At 42.7% G+C, this 18,711-nt stretch overlaps 2 protein-coding genes across 2 annotated transcripts; both read right to left on the bottom strand.

Annotated features, from left to right (window-relative positions):
* Window positions 1-6,013: 6,013 nt before the first annotated feature.
* On the bottom strand, window positions 6,014-7,650 carry LOC129808555 (uncharacterized). The gene is made up of 3 exons (XM_055858334.1): window positions 7,545-7,650; window positions 6,199-7,332; window positions 6,014-6,126 (listed from the first exon to the last, which is right to left on the bottom strand). The coding sequence occupies exons 1-3, from the start codon at window positions 7,648-7,650 to the stop codon at window positions 6,014-6,016; spliced, it is 1,353 nt and encodes a 450-aa protein (XP_055714309.1).
* Window positions 7,651-17,514: 9,864 nt separating this feature from the next.
* LOC129808556 (uncharacterized) lies at window positions 17,515-18,342 on the bottom strand. Its single transcript, XM_055858335.1, has one exon. The coding sequence runs from the start codon at window positions 18,340-18,342 to the stop codon at window positions 17,515-17,517; it is 828 nt and encodes a 275-aa protein (XP_055714310.1).
* Between the last annotated feature and the right edge of the window lie 369 nt (window positions 18,343-18,711).

Below are 18,711 nucleotides of genomic sequence, written 5' to 3' on the forward strand. Positions count from 1 at the left end.
AATCTTCAACTCTCTCTCTCTTCGCTCAGCTCTCATGAAAGTCAACCACATTGAATATTGTCTCGCGAAATATCAAAAAATATCTTTATTATCGTTTCTTAAAAACTGTTGGATTTCATATTAAAGAGTTATTAAAAGTTTGCTGGTGGTACTCATTCACAATTTCCTGCGCAAGTTCCTGTGGATCGGCAACACGGAGGATTCTCGAAAACTTGCCCTCCGAGCCCCATGCTCTAACCACACTTATTCTCACCACAGGTACATTTATCAGTCTCAGGGGTCAAATATCACAGATCTTACTCACAATAGATTGCATCCCATCACAGGTACATTTATCAGTCTCAGGGGTCAAATATCACAGATCTTACTCACAATAGATTGCATCCCATCACAGGTAATTCATCCCCAGAGTGTATCAACACAAAATGAGCATTACCCAAATTGATCAAAATCAAGAAGAGAGAAATGACGTCACCGCTCTGGTGACTCATGCCAGAGAAACCAAACACCGTTTTCTGTTTGAATCAACAGAAATTCTGGATAAATGTGAGAAAAACAGACAACTGGAGTATTTGGAGATGCTTTACATCCATGCAAATAAATCACACACCATCAACAAAAAAACTGATATAGAAGGGATAAACACTATCTACACCTCCTTATTACAACGTGTGAAAATGAGACAGCAGCAAACAAACACAACAAATGAAGACGATTTCCAGAGCTGCGAAGAGAATTAATTGCAGAGGGGAGCTCATTCTGTGTCGATCAGTCGAATGGTGAACTTCAAAGTGCAATCTGTGATCCAAGTCCAAGAAAAGTGTAACCATTTCCCGCCTGTACGTGATTTTCCCAACAAAATTCGATGTAAGAATGTAATTCATTATCACTGTTTAAGAAATGTTGTTTAAGGAATTTTCTGTAAATGATTTGTAGACCTGATGAAGAGGACATTCATCCTCGAAACGTCGTAAAGAGTAAAATTGCGAAAGTCAAGAAAGGTCTAGTGTTTCCGTCACTTCTTGCTAACTTACTCAAATTACCCCCCACCCCACCCCTTCTAACTCATCCAAAAAACATATTTTATGACCTTGTAAAAAATTGACCCTGACGATTTCCTTCATTTTTGGATATGTTATGGAGGTAGTCCAGCTGAACATTTCGTCCTTAGATACCTATCACCAGAAAATTCGCCATCTTGAACTATTGAAGGTCAAAGGTCAACCAACCTGGAGGGCCTAATTTTCAACGGATTTGGACAAATTTGGACATTTTTGAAGGATCTTTTAATTCTGAACCCGACTGCTGGACTATCTGGAAAAGTAGTTTAAATACAATAGGTTATGGGCCTAGATGCGTAGTCTTTGTGGAGTTGAGAATTAGAGTATTATTGTGCAAAGAAAAAAGTGAGTTAAAAGTGAGGTTGTGATCATCCGGGATCATCCGGAAAGACAATACACTGGTGATCAAAAGTGTATGAACATTTGTACTCTGAAGTGTAGAAAAGTGTTTTCTTTTGTGTTTTGAGACTTTCGAAGACCATGGAAGGTGTAAGATTGTCCATCAAAACCCTTCAGGGTGTTGCTGACTGGTCTCTGTGGAAAAGGGGATTCACGATTATGCTTGACTATCAACCGGGCGCAAAAGATGCTGTTGAGGGCAGGCTTGTGAAACCAGAGCCACCAGAAGAGGAGCCAACACAACAGGAAAAGGATGATTATGAGAAAAAGCTCACTTACAACCGCAAAGCAGAGTGTTTCGTGAGAACACTTATTTCAAACTCCGTGACAGATGAAATTTACCAGAAAATTCTTGATAGAGATTCTGCCAAAGAAGAGTGAGGTGCCCTGAGGCAGTTGTTTGAGGCTTCGTCGAAGGATCAACTGTTCAGTGTGTGCGATGAATTTTTCGCATTGAAGTGGTTATCAGAAAATGATGCAGCGTTCCATGTGGCAAAAGTCAAGAATCTTTACCATGAGATAAATGTGGGGCTGAAGAATAGAAATGAAAATCCTTTGTCTGAGATCTTCTTGGTTGGGAAATTGTTAAATATCCTCCCCAGCGAATTTGATACATTTAAATCCGGCTGGATGATGATGACCAAGAATGAAGAAAGGGATTTTGAAGAATTTGCTACTCAGCTCAATATGTTTGAAAGGAGTTTGAAGAAAAGTGACGGGCAAACGGAAAGGTCGCAAGAGGCTCTTGTTGTGAACAAGAAACAGAAGCCGGTGTCAAAGAAGGTCACTTGCCATTACTGCAAAAAGGAAGGGCATTTTCTTAGAAAATGTCGAAAATGGATCAGTGATGGTCGCCCAAAGATAGATCAACCCAAAAGTGAATCTCCACCGCAGAGTAATGCCGTCCAGGAAGGACTCATGGTTACCATTTATGGTGAGGTCTGTGCGACAGACAGTTCGGAAGATTGGTGGATAGACAATGGTGCTACCCAACATGCGACAAATTCGCCGAATTACTTCAGTGAATATAAGGACCTGTCTCGACCTCAAATAATTATGACTGCGGGAAAGGAAAATTTGACGGCATTGGGCACTGGCACGATCAAAGTGATTTCAACAATTCATGGAAAGTTTTTAGAAACAACGCTCAATAATGTCCTGTACGTTCCTGAGATTTTAAGGAATCTTTTCTCAGTGCTTGCGAGTCAGGATAGAAATCCAAAGAGTGTGTTCAAGTCGACGGCAACCGAGTGCTCACTTGTGGTCAATGGGCGTGAACTCGTGAATGGAATCAGGGAAAGAAATGGATCCCTATTCAAAGCTTCCTTGAAGCCAATTGTTCCTGAGAGCAGTGTCAATGTGAATGCTGTTGAATCTCAAGATGGTCTCCTACAGTTGTATCATGAAAGATGGGGACACCAAAACAAAGCTCATATCAAGAAAAATGTTGGAGAAAGAAATGGGCATTAAAACCAAAAGTGATGATCTCGTGTGTGAGCCATGCATTTATGGAAAAATGCATCGCCAGCCTTTTGGTGCAAGGAAGAAAGTGACAGTAGCTGGAGAGCTAACGTCGGTAGATGTTTGTGGCCCATTTGACTCGTCATTTCAGGGAATGAAATACTTGGTCATTTTCAAGGACAGCTTCACCAAGTTTCGGTATGGCTTCGTGGTAAAGGAAAAATCCGAAGTCAAGAACGTTTTGTGTGAGGTTATCGCTAATGCGAAGCAAAACGGCCATGCAATGAAGGAGCTGTTGAGTGACAATGGCGGTGAATTCGATAATAAAGATGTGAGAGAAATTTTGCAAAAGAATGGCATCACACAACGACTGACAGCCCCGTATACTCCTCAGCAGAACGATGAGCTTGAAAAAGATAATCGTACAGTTGTTGAGATGTCCAGGACGTTCAAGAATACGAACAAAGAAGCGAATTTCCCTCCAGCAATTTGGGCTGAACTGGTAACAACAGCCATCTATGTTCTCAATCGCATAGGGAAGTCTTCTGTTGATGGGGTGAGTCCCTATCAGCTGTGGATGGGTAAGAAACCCAGAATTAAGCACTTGAGAATCATTGGATGTGAAAGCTTCTTCTAGATTCCTGATCAAAGAAGGAAAAAGATGGATCCCAAAGCTGGAAAAGGGTATCTCGTGGGTTACGATGGAGATGAAAGATATCGAATTTATTCGAATGGAAAAATCATTGTATCACGAGATGTGAAATTCGTCGAAAAATTGAGTGAATGTCACAAGAAGACTTTGTTTTTCCCACGATCAGACGATTCTGACGGCTTGGATGAAGTGGTTCCGGAAATTCCAGCAGAGTCAGAAGATAGCGACGATTCATATGATGAAAATCTTGCTGATAAAACAGAAGATAGTGTTCAGAGTGATGAGACTCTTGTTGGCTATGAGACAGCAAAATCTGATAATGAACCTGAATCGTATGCTGATCGTTTGCGTGATCGAGAAGCTTTGAAAAAGCCCAGTTATCTTGATGACTATGTGATGTCAGTTGACAGCCTGATTGAGACTCATGTGAATCCTGATAGATATGAGGAAGCTGTTAGCAGTAAAGATAAAAATCACTGGAAGAGGGCTATGAATGACGAGATGCAGTCTTTGAAGACCAACAGGACCTGGGAGATGACAAAATTACCTCAGGGAAAGCGTGCCTTGCCCTGTAAGTGGGTCTACAGAGTGAAAACGCATCCGGATGGAAGTGTGGATCGCTATAAAGCCCGTTTAGTGGTGAAAGGTTTCAATCTGAAGAAGGGTATTGACTACTATGATACCTTTAGTCCCGTTGCCAAACTAGGAACTGTCCGTGCATTGCTAAGTGTTGCAGCGAATGAGAGTATGCACCTGAAACAGTTTGATGTCTCGACTGCCTTTCTCTATGGAGAACTAGAGGAAGATACCTACATGACGCAGCCTGAAGGCTTCAGTGATGGAACTGACAGAGTTTGCAAGTTGAAGAGAAGCCTATACTGACTCAAACAGGCACCGAGTTGTTGGAACAGGTGTTTTGGCAACTTCCTAGAGAAACGAGGATTCCAAGCGAGCATTGCTGACCCTTGCATGTACTTCCGTATAAGGAATGGGAAGAAACTGATCCTCGTTCTCTATGTTGATGATGGACTGATTGCTGCAAAGGATCCAGAAGATTTGGATGCTTTTATCAGTGAATTGAAGTCTGAGTTCAGTATCACATCTAAGGATGCTGATTATTTTCTCGGTGTTGAGATACAGAGGAGTGAAAATGGTGTTAGCATCAGCCAGGCAGGACATGCCAACAGGATTCTGCAGAAGTTTAACTTTGCTGATTGTAAGCATGTATCTACACCGATGGTGAAGACTTCAAGTGAAGCATCTGATGATGATAAGGAGGAGCCAAATTATCCTTATCGTTCAGCAGTGGGTGCTCTGATGTACCTGATGTTGGGAACTCGTCCCGAATTGGCTTACAGCATTGGGGTGCTGTCACGCAATTTAGAGAAGCCAAGTCACGAGAACATTGTTCAGTTGAAACGAGTTTTCCGGTACATTGCCGGTACCACTAATTTGGGTATCAGATATGCTCGTGGACGGAGCTCAAGTAATCTGATGTGTTTCACTGATGCTGACTATGGTGGCTGTCTTACGACAGGTCGATCCACCTCAGGAGTTCTGGTGATCTATGCCGGAGGTGCTATTTCTTGGTCTAGTCAACGGCAGGCATCAGTTTCGACATCGACGACAGAAGCAGAACTGGTGGCTGCCAGTGAAGGAGCAAAGGAGGTTATTTGGTTGAGAAAGCTTTTCTCAGACATTGCGCCTTTGAAGAATACACCGACTGTGTTTGTGGACAACAGTGCAGCCATCAAGATTTCCAAGAATCCCGAATACCATAAGAGGACGAAGCATATTGGTATTCGACACTTTTTCATCCGAGAAAGGGTCATTGAAGGAAGTTTGGAGATTCAGCAAGTTGCCACGGAGGATCAGCCAGCTGATCTACTTACGAAGCCACTTGAAAGGGTCAAGTTAAATCAATTTATCGGGATAATTGGAATGATTATATGTAATTAATTGAGTTGATTGCTAATTAAGGAAAGTGTTGAGATATGTGAATTAGCAACCAACGGTTGTTTTTAAATTTATGTAATGAGCTTTTGTAAAAACTCTATCTGTCTCTCTTGTGAAATAAATTGCCTTGTGAAGTACACGCTGTGTTTCTGCTCTGAAGTTTTTTCTTCCTAAAAGACTATTTACAATACTCTAATACTCAATTCTCATCTGGAAAAGTAGTATAATTACAATAAAATAATCATAAAATTAAGTTTAATAATCTTTTTATTGAAAATATAAGTATTTAATTGATTTATTATCAAGTTTTTAAGGAGGTGTCTCACATTCCACACTGCACTGCTTTGTCCAACTTTCCAAACTGTCTCGCTTTACGCAAATGACCCTACCAGTTGCAGTAAAAACGAGCGCAAAAAATATTAGAGTCCACAAGCCTCTCGCATCTAGATTAGATTAGATTAGATGTTGGGGGCGACGAGCAGCATCAATACATGCGCCTTCCAGTTCCACTACCGCTCCCGGCACCGCCTCCAGCAGCAGCCTCTCCATCTCCACTGTCCACATGCTTCTCGTCCCTTCCAGCTCGCCGTCTGCACCCTGGCCTCAGTTCGGGCCCCTTATGCATCCCCTTTCTATTTATATATCCCTTAATTCATGGGCTGTGTGTACCTAGCCAGCCAGTCTTCCGGATGAATTCCATCACACGAGCCGGCTTTAGTTTAGGTAGTTCTTCCCAAGCGAGTACCGCTTTACCCAGGAGTGCTCGTCTTGTGTTATACAGACTGGGACAGTCACATACGTCATGAAGGACAGTTTCCTCAGTGCTATTACATCCTCTACAAATCGTGTTACACTGTATACCCAATCTGTTGAGGTGTTTGTTTAGACAGTGTCCGGTGAGAAGAATAGCAAACTGCCGCGCTTTGCAGCGGTTGCTGCCCACCAGATACTCTGACCTTTTACTATCCACACTTGGCATGAACAGTTTGGATACACGACAGTTTTCTGTACCCGCCCAGACCGTTTGATGCTGTGACAGTAGATCCTCCTTAATGATGGTTTTCCACATCTGGGGGGATATTCCGACGGCAGGTTCGGGTCCGATGAAACCGGTTTTCGCCCCTGCCACCGCAAGGCGATCCGCCTCCTCGTTTCCCGCTATCCCACAGTGCCCTGGTACCCAATGAAGAAAGACCTCACGGTTGTGCGAGACCATTTCTATCATTTCTCGGCACTCAAGCACCAGCGATGAACGGGAATTGTATCCAGAAATGGATAATAGGGCAGTGCGACTGTCAGAAAATATACTTATTTGTTTGTCAGGAATATCGGTCTCAATGAGGCTCCGAATTCCGATCAAAATTGCTGTGATCTCAGCTTGAAATACAGTGGTATTTCGGCCAAGAGGCATCGATCCACTAAGTCCGAGTTCTGGACAATAGTAACCGGCGCCGGAGGATCCTTCTACCCGGGAGCCATCAGTGAAGAGTGCAATCATACCGGGTTCGATAATCTCCCCCGCGCTTTCTCTCCATTCAGCCCTCGAGTGAAGTATGGGTTTGAAGTTCCTTTGAGGCAATCTTTTCCGTAACTGAAAATCATCCCTCATTAGAAGATTAGGATACCTACAAATAAGTGAGTCAATTATGCTCATATGACCCACTGGATGGCAGCCCACCTTCCATGTACCTGCTGATCGCAGTCCAAATGCTGTCATACCCGCCTCCGCTTTAATGTAAAGCGGGAGCGGAGGTAAGCCCAGAATAACCTCCAGAGCAGCAGTGGGTGCTGTTCGGATGGCTCCTGTAACCGCAAGACAGGCCAATCTCTGGAGCCGCTGAAGTGCCCTGGTCGAATTTTTATATTCAACCCTGGGCCACCATATGTAACGGTCGTTTTTTAAAATAAACGTTCCATAAAATATAGATCTTTGGGACATCGATTTTTATGGGGACGTTGGCATATTGATGCATTTATGTGTGTGTGTGTGTGTGTGTGTGTGTGTACCATTTCACCTCTTCCACCGATCCATTTTTCCCATTCCGGGGGACTTGGTGTTGAGCTTTTGGACAGTGCAGTGGGAGAGTCAAGTGGTGTGGTGCGGTGGCAGATTGTGCCCATGGGGGCCTACTCGAGGGGGCTTCCCTCCAAGAAGGAAGACTGGAACACTATCCGGAAGCCGTCTTGCTGTGAAGATAAGGCCATGTTATCCAAAGGCCTTTCCCACTTATCTCGTTAAACCTTCAACTTCGGGGAGGCTACCAGAGCTGCAGGTATGTCTTCAGGTCCACGGGCCCCAACGCATTTACCCGTCGCGGGACATTTCTTCGCCACCGTGGGAGGTGTCCTGCCCTTTTGGGGATCACTTCCGGGAAGCAGCGGTTTACTGCACACGAGTGGAGACTGCAGGGATTTGCCTTTCTTCCGGAAAGACTCGGCACTATTGTATGTACAACACCTTGTTCAAGTCCCCATCCCACGAGAGAATCATAAATTAACTCACTTTAAGATTAAATTTGGCTAATGCTTGCTTAGAATCTTTTCTTGACCTTTTTCCTTAGTAAAATTTTGTAAAATAAAGTTCCGTAAATAAAAGTTAAGTTACATTTGGCGCGCAATTCGTGGCTTTTCACCGCGACCCTATTTAAACTTTCAATTTTTCAAAAATTTATTTGAAATTTTCAAGTCTCATTGCTCTATTTAAAATCTTGCTATGTATAATTTTTCCGGTTACCTTAATATTTTTTGCAGTTCCATGAAAGAGAACTTTTCTTTTTTTCGGTTTTTTCTTTTTTTTCGTGGAGAGATGGTTTTCCTCTTCACAATATTTCAATTTTTCTTGGGCAGCCTGAACAATTTTCTTTTTATTTATTTGAACTTGAGGGAAATTCGAATCAATTTTCCTTATATTCCCTTCTGTTTTTTATGTATCAGTGTGGCATCAATCTTGCGTCGCGGAGTCTCGTTTAAGGGAAAATAGAGTTTTCTAATGTATAATTTCTTACCTAGAAGGAAAATTTCAAAATCTCCTCGTGGTTTTTCATTGCTACCACGTGGCTTAAAAGTTATTTCGGCTTATCATTTTTTCCTTTTCCCTTTTGTGCGATGCAAATAATTGTCGGACAAGGCATTTGGGAAGAACTTTGATCGAAAATTAATCCCCCATACAGTTAATCTTTTTAATTTGATCACATTTTGTCGCATTAAACTTAATTTGATTGCGGATTAGAGATATTCTACACAATACTTCGGATAATTTTTCTCTTTCCTTTATCTATTGAAATGATTGAGATAAATTCTTTTGTGATCATTTGCTCTGCCTTGTTTTACGTTACATCTCTCCTCTGTTAAATTAATTTCACAAATTTCATTTTAGGATTCAATCTTTCCAATATTTCACACGGAGCTGAAACTTTTCTTTATATTCACAAGGGTTCATATCGGTCTTTTCCTATTCCTTTCCGGTTATGTTTTGAAACGATAATCGTTCACAGGGTATTTATCTTGAGAATTATACACAACATTTCTAAATTCTTGTCGTGCCTCGGTATTGTAGGACATTGAGCTAGTCTCTCAAGAACGCGAATGTTGGTTTTTGGTTTTATCTGAGGTTTATCTTCCCGGTGTTGATCCCGGTTTGTCCTCTGAAATTAGGTTTTTCTTCGGAGTTCAATCGGTTCACTTCGGTTGTTATGAAAAATTATCTTGGGAATTTCCTTTCTCCTTTTCGGATTCGGACTGGTCTTCGGATCTCCGGAATTCTGGGTGTCATTCGGTTAATGATTACCCCTTCCTTTTCCTTTACCGGTTACTTTCCTCGGACAGCTTCGGCTAGAAGCGTTTGGCTTTTGCCTTTCGAGGACCCCTGTCGGTGATATCATGTGATATCAAATTTTCGGATAACACCCTTTGTAGTACTGTGCACGGTCTCTTAGGTCTGTTCGGATCGGATATGTTTCGGAAATCGGGTCGGATTCGGATGGATCGGTCTCGGGACTCGGGTCTTCTTTAGAGCCAAAATATATTCCGCAAGGGAAGTGCTCTTTAGAATGATGCCGTGGCTCGGATGGGTTCTTTGACTTTGGTTTCGAATATGTGTTCGATTTTCGGATGGGAGTTTGATTTTCAACTCCCGGGAGAAATTCTCCCGACTCATTTCCTCCATTTTCCTTTTCCCAATGATAAGGCTTCATAATTAGATTCTACCTCCATCTTTCTCATCCCTGTGACTTGTTTCTAAAGATACCGGTTGTAAATCTAATTTTCTCTGAATTTTCGGTAAATTTCCTTTTCTTATATTTTTTTTCCTGGCTGCTGATGACGTTCCCGGCGCTAGGCATCGCGTGCGGTTTAAAATCATATATATGTTTATTTTAAAGGGTTCTAAATTTCGAGTAAACACACATCAATTAGTTTTCTTATAGTGTGGAATGATTTCTGAGAGATAGGTATTCTTTGCTACATAAAGGCTTTCTCTGTTAGTAAGCGGGTCCTTATGACCAGAACGCCACCGGAACTGGTATCCAGTTCAGTATTTCTCCACACTTAGGTTCGTTCATCAAATCATGTTTTCTGAACGGTTTATCTTCGGTAGGAAGCGGGTCATTATGACCGAAACGCTGTCCGAACTGGTAGCCAGTTCCGTTTGGTTTTAATGAGGCAAGAACTATAACTTTTTTTTTCAATTTAGGAAGCAAGTCTTAATGAAGGTAATGCTTAGAACTGGTATCCAGTTTAGGTTATCATTACCTTCCTCTTATCCTTTCAATTTCTTTAGCAGGTTAAACTTTGAAATAAAAATTTACGAATGTTGAAAGCGGATCCCTATGATCAATACGCTTAGACAACTGGTAGCCAGTTTAGGCCATTTCAAAAATTTTTCAATAACTGTCGAAGTATGACAGCTAAATAATGTTTTTTCTATGAGAGTGCGGGCTCCTATAGCGAAGACGCTAGGGGAACCGGTAGCTGGTCCAAATAGCTAGCTAGATGGCTTTTGGTTTGTTAATTTTCAGAACAATAAATCTAAGATCTTTACAATTTCTTGTATTCTGCCTCTTAAAGTAAAATTCAGTTTCACTCGGAAGTTGGACCCTGTTTTGAAAGTTCGTATTAGTTTAAATTTTTTTCTGCCGAAAATGCTCTTTTTAATGAACTCTGCTTGGAGATAACGGCATAGTTAGGATAGAAAAGGGAAGTTATGTACGAAAATCTGTTTCGTCTAGGCAATGCCTTAACAATCTTTTGTTTCTCCTGATCCTACCTTACCTTCTCCTGTGAAATTCCTTCCGGAATTATGGTCTTTCATCGAGATTGGGGAACGGGGGATTGGTATGCTCTATAGCAGAGACTTTTTAATTTTTTTTTCCTATTAAAATTTATTCATTTTCTTTCGACTGATCATATTCTACCGGCCCGGTATTTGAAACTCCATTTTTTTCGGTATTCTTTACTTCTTCACCGGTTTATACTACAGTTCTGTCTGCTGCGGTCAAGGTTCGGGATGGTGGGTTTGGTAAGGCAGGGTGGTGGTTGATGGTAAGGCCTGGGACGGAGGGATGGCTACGGAGCCCCTGATATACCCCAGTGATGTTTACTGTACCCTGACACCAAATACTACACCTGTAGTGATCCAAATCTTATGGATCACTCTGTAAAATTATTTGATGGAATTTAAGATGATCTGTAATGATCCATATTCTATGGATCACTCTGCGAAGATAATTTATGGGATTTGACGAAGATCAAGACCAAAGACAAATTAAAAAGAGTTCGATGGAGAAATTCTCACTTGGAGAATGACAAAAAAAATAAGGAGCCATCGCGCAGAGATAATTTACGATCATAATTTATGAGATGTCCACATCTCGTGGGTGCAGGTGCAGTACAAAAAATAGAGCCAAAAATAGCACACAACCAATAGTAAAATAAAAAAGGGATAACGCAAACAGCAGTAAGAAAAATAGGGTTCAATGATTGGAGAATAGTGTCTTCTATAGCTGAGATTCTGGTATAAAAGGGCTGCCGAAATTAGTATAATTGTTCAGTTGGCAGTGACTTCTCTTGAGAGCACTGGTTGTAATTCAAGAAGTGAAATAAATACTATTGGTGCCAATACCTTTTGTTATTCACTATCTGCTGGACCGATCCGACTGGAGGATTTCCTGAGGTGGACGTGTACTTGGAGAAAAATTTTCAATTTCCTAAAAAAACACGGCACTACACACCATTGAGTTACTTCCGACCTAGCGATTTTTTTTCTTTTCTTTCTCGGATCAGTTTCTATAATTTCCAAGTTTTTTAAACTTGGTGGCGCCCAGGTTAAGACATTTTTTTTCTTTTCTTTTTCTTTTTTTTATAAGAAAGAGGAGATGTAACGGTCGTTTTTTAAAATAAACGTTCCATAAAATATAGATCTTTGGGACATCGATTTTTATGGGGACGTTGGCATATTGATGCATTTATGTGTGTGTGTGTGTGTATGTGTGTGTGTGTGTGTACCATTTCACCTCTTCCACCGATCCATTTTTCCCATTCCGGGGGACTTGGTGTTGAGCTTTTGGAGAGTGCAGTGGGAGAGTCAAGTGGTGTGGTGCGGTGGCAGATTGTGCCCATGGGGGCCTACTCGAGGGGGCTTCCCTCCAAGAAGAAAGACTGGAACACTATCCGGAAGCCGTCTTGCTGTGAAGATTTATTATTATTATTATTATTATATATATATGACTGCTTTTGAGCTAGTGCTCTTGAAAGCATATTTCAGAAATACAGAGTTTAAAGAATTTCATATTTGAGTAGTAGCGGCCACCGCCGTCTTAGTGTTGGTGACCAACCTCCAGAGTGAAAACGGTGGAAAACTCCTTCTCAGGTTGTATGAGCCATCTGCGTCATCAAAAAGAAATTTACAAAAGAAAAAGCAAAATTAACAAATAAAAGGAAAATTAAAAACAGTCTAAGACGCTAAAAAGCTTTGGATAAGCCGCCGTTTCTTCTCTCTAGGAAGTTCGTTCCAGAGAGTTACTCCCTCAATGAAGAGGGAGCAATGCAGAATGCGGCTCCGCGATCCCGGCACAACGAGGCACGAAGACCTAGAGGACGAACCCGGCTGAAGAAACTCCGCCAGATAACCAGGTTGACGGAAGTGAAGAACACGACATATGAATTCAACCGCACGTGACCGTAGGAAGAGTGGCAGAGTAGTCCCCAAGACTCTAGCATAGTAAGGTGAAACGTGGTCAAACGGACGCAAATTAAAAATGTAACGAATACAGTTGTTAAAAATAATTGTAAGGCGACGCATCGACGCCGCATCGCAAGAGAAGTAAAGTTCAGCACCATAAGAGAAAAGGGGAAGGAGCAGGGCACGAACAAGAAGCATTCGAACATCCTGAGGAGTGAAGAATTGATGTCTTCGAAGAGTATAAAGGGAAAAATTAATTCTTTTGCCAATATAGGAAACATGGTCGTCCCAAGCCAAGGAATCATTGAAAATCACTCGAAGATTTTTGGCTTTATGGACGTAAGGAATAACCTCTCCATTAAGGTAAAGGGGAAGAGGAGTGGGACGCACTCTCCCACCGGAAATCAGTAACGCCTGTGACTCCCGGGTTAAGGAGGAGATCATTTTGCGAGGCCCACCGTGATACCAACTCGAGAACAGCATTTGCCGTGGCAAAGCAAGTCTCAGGTGAATTGGGTTCTCCGAAACAGTAAATTTGGAGATCATCCGCGTAGAAATGGAAATTACAGCAGTTGCTCCTCAAAGTCGTAGCTAGGTCATTAATGTAAATGGTGAAGAAAAGTGGGCCAAGTACTGACCCCTGACCAATACCCTTAGTAAGCGCCAAAGAGGAGGAAGATTCCCCTTTAAACTTAACCGATTGAGTCCGGCCAGACAGATATGACTCGATAAGTTTAATACTGGTAGAGGAGAAGGAATATAAGGTATGAAGTTTGGAAAGAAAGAGGTTGTTATTGATGCTGTCGAAAGCTTTAGATAAATCGAGAAGGATTAGAAGAGCAAATTGTCTTCGATCAAGCCCCACACACAAATCATGATTGACTCGCAATAATGCACTAGTAGTGCTGTGATATTTGCGGAAACCGGATTGAAAATTCGACAGTAAATTATTTTGGTCTAGATGTGCTTCAATTTGAGACTTAAGAAGATGCTCAAAGGGCTTAGAAAGACAAGGTAAGATGCTAATGGGTCGAAAGTCACTGGGAACTGAAGGTTTTGAAGTTTTTGGAATAGGAGTGACCAGTGCGTATTTCCAATCAACAGGAAAAAAGGAGCGAGTTATACATGCGTTAAATAAGTCGCAAATATAAGGAAGAATAATGGGAAGTAGGGGTTTGAGAAATCCAATTGGAATCCCATCATGACCACACGCATTGGACGTAACACAGCCGAAAGCGGCATATACCTCACCAGAATCAATGCATCTAAATGAGAAACAGGCAGCGTCATTATCAAGATCCAAAGAACTGGGAGAAGGGGGAAAAGTGCTATTGCCAACGAAGAACTTATTCAAGTCATCAGCCGAAAGATTGGTCGAGCCATCGTGAGAATCCTTTGCTGTGATTCCAAGTTGATTGATATTCTTCCAAAGCTGTTTAGAGGGCAGATTTGGATTCAATTGCCGCGAAAAATACGCTTTTTTGGAAGACTGGATCATGCGCTTTACAGAACGACGCAAGGACCGATATCTGAGGAGATCATGATCCCGGCGAGTGCGACGCCACTGCCTATACCATCTATCACGTTCCCGAGCCTTAGCAACGATGCCAGAATTCAACCAAGGTGAAGAGTTAGGAGGTACAAGTACTTTAGTGATTGGTACATGCTCGTGAAATAAATGAACAATCAATGAATTGAAATAGTTAAGGCGCTCAGAGGCATCAACAATGCTATTTAAGATACTCCAGTTAATGTGAGAAGCATCCAAGAATAATGCATCCCAATCAGTTTTGTGAAGAGATCGCACCTCCACATATTCAAGGGGCTGACGAGCATGCGGAATATTAAAAGAAATGAATATTAAATCATGGTCCGAGATGTGCGGAACACTATTCTGTCTATGATTCACAATAAGGCTGTGATCATCCTCCCTGACCAGAAAAAGGTCCAGTAAAGCCGACAACCGTGTAGGAGAGAAAGTGGGACAAAAATGACTATGGGATGTAATAAAGTGGCTGAACTCTCTACAAATTGGGGTTGAAGAAAGTAAATTTATGTTGAGATCCCCAGCAATGAGGAAATGTTCAAAGTTTATTAAGTGATTAATAAGATGATAAAGGGGATCAATAGAAGCTACAGGAGGAGGATAGTAAGTAATAGCTATTGGAAAAGTGCGATTACGGATAGTTAAGGATATGATTAAATATTCTAGTCGTTGAAAATTTCCAGAGTTTAAGATTCTAGCAGGAATATCCTTAGAAACATAGGCAGCCACTCCACCACCCCTACCGAAGCCACGGTCGCTTCTAAAGAGCTTAAATCCATTTATGGAGAGAGAGCGATCAGTATCAAATTCATCCAGCCAGGTCTCCGAGAGACAAAGTACCGAGATCGAGGAGCCACACAACAGCAGCCGCACCTCATCTAAGTGACGTCTCAAACTACGTACATTTAAGTGTATGAAATTAAAATGATTTTATGAAAATGAAAGTGAAAAATTAGAATGATTAGAAAGAGATGCAGATGGCAGTGCGGAAGGCACAGAGGCTGAAGAAAAGTGTAGAATGTGCGTGCCATTAGTCAAAGCATCCGGAGGATGTCGTGGGTATCCTAGTTCAGGACAGCAGGGCCTCCGCCCTGATCCGTCCCTGGTCATGGACGAGAAGAGTATTCTTTGTAGAAGACACCATTCGGCCAAAAACCACTCCGAGTGGCCTCCCGGAATTCTGTGAGCGTCAGTTGCACTCTAAACGACGCAATCCTCCTGACAGGGTCATCAGTAGGTGCTCTAGTGAGGCGGACACACTTAGGCCTTCTCTTTGTTGTCAAATTGTCCGATAGATCCGAAGATAAGGCCATGTTATCCAAAGGCCTTTCCCACTTATCTCGTTAAACCTTCAACTTCGGGGAGGCTACCAGAGCTACAGGTATGTCTTCAGGTCCACGGGCCCCAACGCATTTACCCGTCGCGGGACATTCCTTCGCCACCGTGGGAGGTGTCCTGCCCTTTTGGGGATCACTTCCGGGGAGCAGCGGTTTACTGCACACGAGTGGAGACTGCAGGGATTTGCCTTTCTTCCGGAAAGACTCGGCACTATTGTATGTACAACACCTTGTTCAAGTCCCCATCGCACGAGAGAATCATAAATTAACTCACTTTAAGATTAAATTTGGCTAATGCTTGCTTAGAATCTTTTCTTGACCTTTTTCCTTAGTAAAATTTTGTAAAATAAAGTTCCGTAAATAAAAGTTAAGTTACACATACCACAGCTCCATATGAGATTAGAGGTCTAACTATGGCTTGACACATCCATAGTGTAATTTTTGGCGACAGACCTCAGGATCTGCCGAACAGACGTCGACACGAGAAGAAAGATCTGGTAGCCGAGGTAATACGGTCTTCCAGATGTCGCTTCCAGTTGCGTCTCTGATCAAGCAAAATACCTAAATATTTTACTTCCTTCTGGAGGGTAAGGCCTTTCCCAAATAATTTGGGCGCCTTATACCCCTCCAGTTTGTACTTCTTCGTGAAGACGGTAAGGGCAGTATTATCAGGGTTAACCCTGAGACCGTTGGAGCAGCACCATTCCTCGACTACTTTTAGTGCGGTTTGCATGAGGTCACACAGGGTGGATAAAAATTTTCCCCGTATATCGATGCATACGTCATCGGCGTACCCCTGCGCGTAGGCGTTAGCCGAGTTCAGTTGCACCAGCAAGCTGTTCACCACCATGGACCAGAGAAGAGGAGACAGTACACCACCCTGAAGGCAGCCGCTGTTTACAGCTGCCGACAAGCGCGCACCACACACCTCCGCCTCCACCATGCGGTTCTCAACCAACTTAGTGATACATTTTTCTAAGGTATAGCCTAGATCGAACTCTCTCATCGCCTTAATCAGGACAAAAGGGTTAACCTTATCAAAGGCTCCCTCTATCTCCAGGAAGGCGACAAGAGTCAATTCTTTCTCACAAAATGACTTTTCGATACGACTTACCAATTGATGGAGAGCCGATACTATTGATTTTCCTCTTTGATAAGCATGTTGCATAGGGCTCAGAGGATTCTTCATAAAAAGCCGGCTCCTAATATACCTGTCACAGAGCTTCTCCAGAGCTTTAAGCAAGAACGATGTCAGACTGATTGGCCTGAAGGACTTAGGGTTCTCGTAATTGCTTTTGTCTGGTTTCGGTATGAAAACTACTCGTGCTCGCCTCCAAGCATGTGGTACATACCCGATGGCAAGACACGCCCTAAATAGGTTTCTTAGCGGTACAGTGACTTGCTACAACTCGCTGAAGCAAGGCCGAGAAAATACCATCAGTGCCCGCCGTTTTGTAGGGTGAAAAACTGCTGATTGCCCATGCTACACCTTCGCATGAGACAATCTCAGAAGCCTTTCCCCAGTCGCTTTGACTTCCCTGATTAAGCTCAGGTTGTGCTCCAACTGCTTCCGAACCATCAATTTGACAGTTCGGAAAGTGTGTCTCGAGCAGCAGACGTGTGACTTGCTCTGCAGAGTCAGTATAAACTCCATTAGAAGCCCTCAACATGCCTAGCCGCTCAGAGGGTTCCTTGGATAGAACCTTTTTGATCCTAGCCGCTTCTTTCACGGCCACGATTTGGCAACAAAAGTTCCTCCAATTCTCCCTTTTCCATTTTCTTAATGCTTTTTTGTATTCCCTTTTACAAGCAGCCGCTTCTTCCCAGTCACGGTCACGCATAGTATTTTGGGCCCTGTTGATCGCTTTTCTAGCTCTCTGTTTTAGTAGACAGAGTTCCCTAGGTAATGTACCTTTTACACCTCTTCAGTTTGTTATCAATGGGCAGGCTTTTTCAAACGCCGTTAGCAAAGCCGAGTTCAGTTTTTCAACTGAGTCATCAATGCTCTCAGCATCTCTAGGCACATTCCCATTGTCTGCCCAACACTCGGAAAAGGAACGGTTAAAAACTGACCAGCTCGTCCTCCGTGGATTGCGGAATGGTTTGGGACCAACAGTCAGGGCCGAGATGTCGAAGTAAATCCTCCTATGATGAGAGATAGTTAGAAAATCCGACACATGCCAACATGTTACTAGCTCAGCTGCGACACTCGTTCCAAATGTAATGTCGATGACTTCCTTCCTCCGTCTGTTGACGAAAGTTTGCTTGTCCCCAACATTTATAATTTCCAATTGGTTCGCGCAGATAAATCCCAAAAGAACCTCCCCGCGCGCATTGACGCCAATGCTACTCCATGCAATGTGGTGAGCATTAGCATCAGCCCCAACGAGAAGCTCCCATGAGTTCATCTCGCACGTCGCCACCAGATTTGCAATCTCCCGAGAGGGAGGCAGATCAGCCGCGTCGTATGGCAGGTAAGCAGAGACAAGGACCAGCTCCCTTCTACCGCGAGCAGTCTCTATCTCCACCTTAACCGCCACTAAATCTCCTGTGGAGTATTGAGGAAGGTACATTGCATTGATGCCTTTAGAAACATAAATGCAAGCCCTTACCTTGTCATTTACGCGGTTACTATAAAACAGATTGCCGCGCCGTGAATCAACCCCTTTAATTTTATTACGGACCGTCCAGGGTTCTTGAAACAGTCCGATGCAAGCCTGCACCACTGCCAGCTTCTCATCCATGCATGACATGGCTGCGCGACAATGGTGCAGGTTCGCTTGGATACAATTAATTTTGTTCCATGACATCGGCATCATTGTTGCCCTCACCACTTCTGGGTAATCTCACCCTGAGGGTGCCGTTTACTATGCACCACTCCGAAGGAAAGACCGACTGACCAAGTAAAAGACAATAAAGATGATGCTTCTTGATCGAAGGTTCAAACGCAACTGCACTTTATTAATTATTCCATACGGGAGAGACCCGATTAATATGCTTATGCTTACACATATGTTACACCTCCCCCGTAATTTAAACTAGGGTGTACAAATGGAATATCTTTCCTTATTATTAGAGCTGGTAGTAGGCCTTTCCACCAACACTGAAGGAAAGATGTTGTA

Source organism: Phlebotomus papatasi, chromosome 4 (genome assembly GCF_024763615.1).
Source record: "Phlebotomus papatasi isolate M1 chromosome 4, Ppap_2.1, whole genome shotgun sequence".
In the NCBI taxonomy this organism is placed as follows: Eukaryota; Metazoa; Arthropoda; class Insecta; order Diptera; family Psychodidae; genus Phlebotomus; species Phlebotomus papatasi.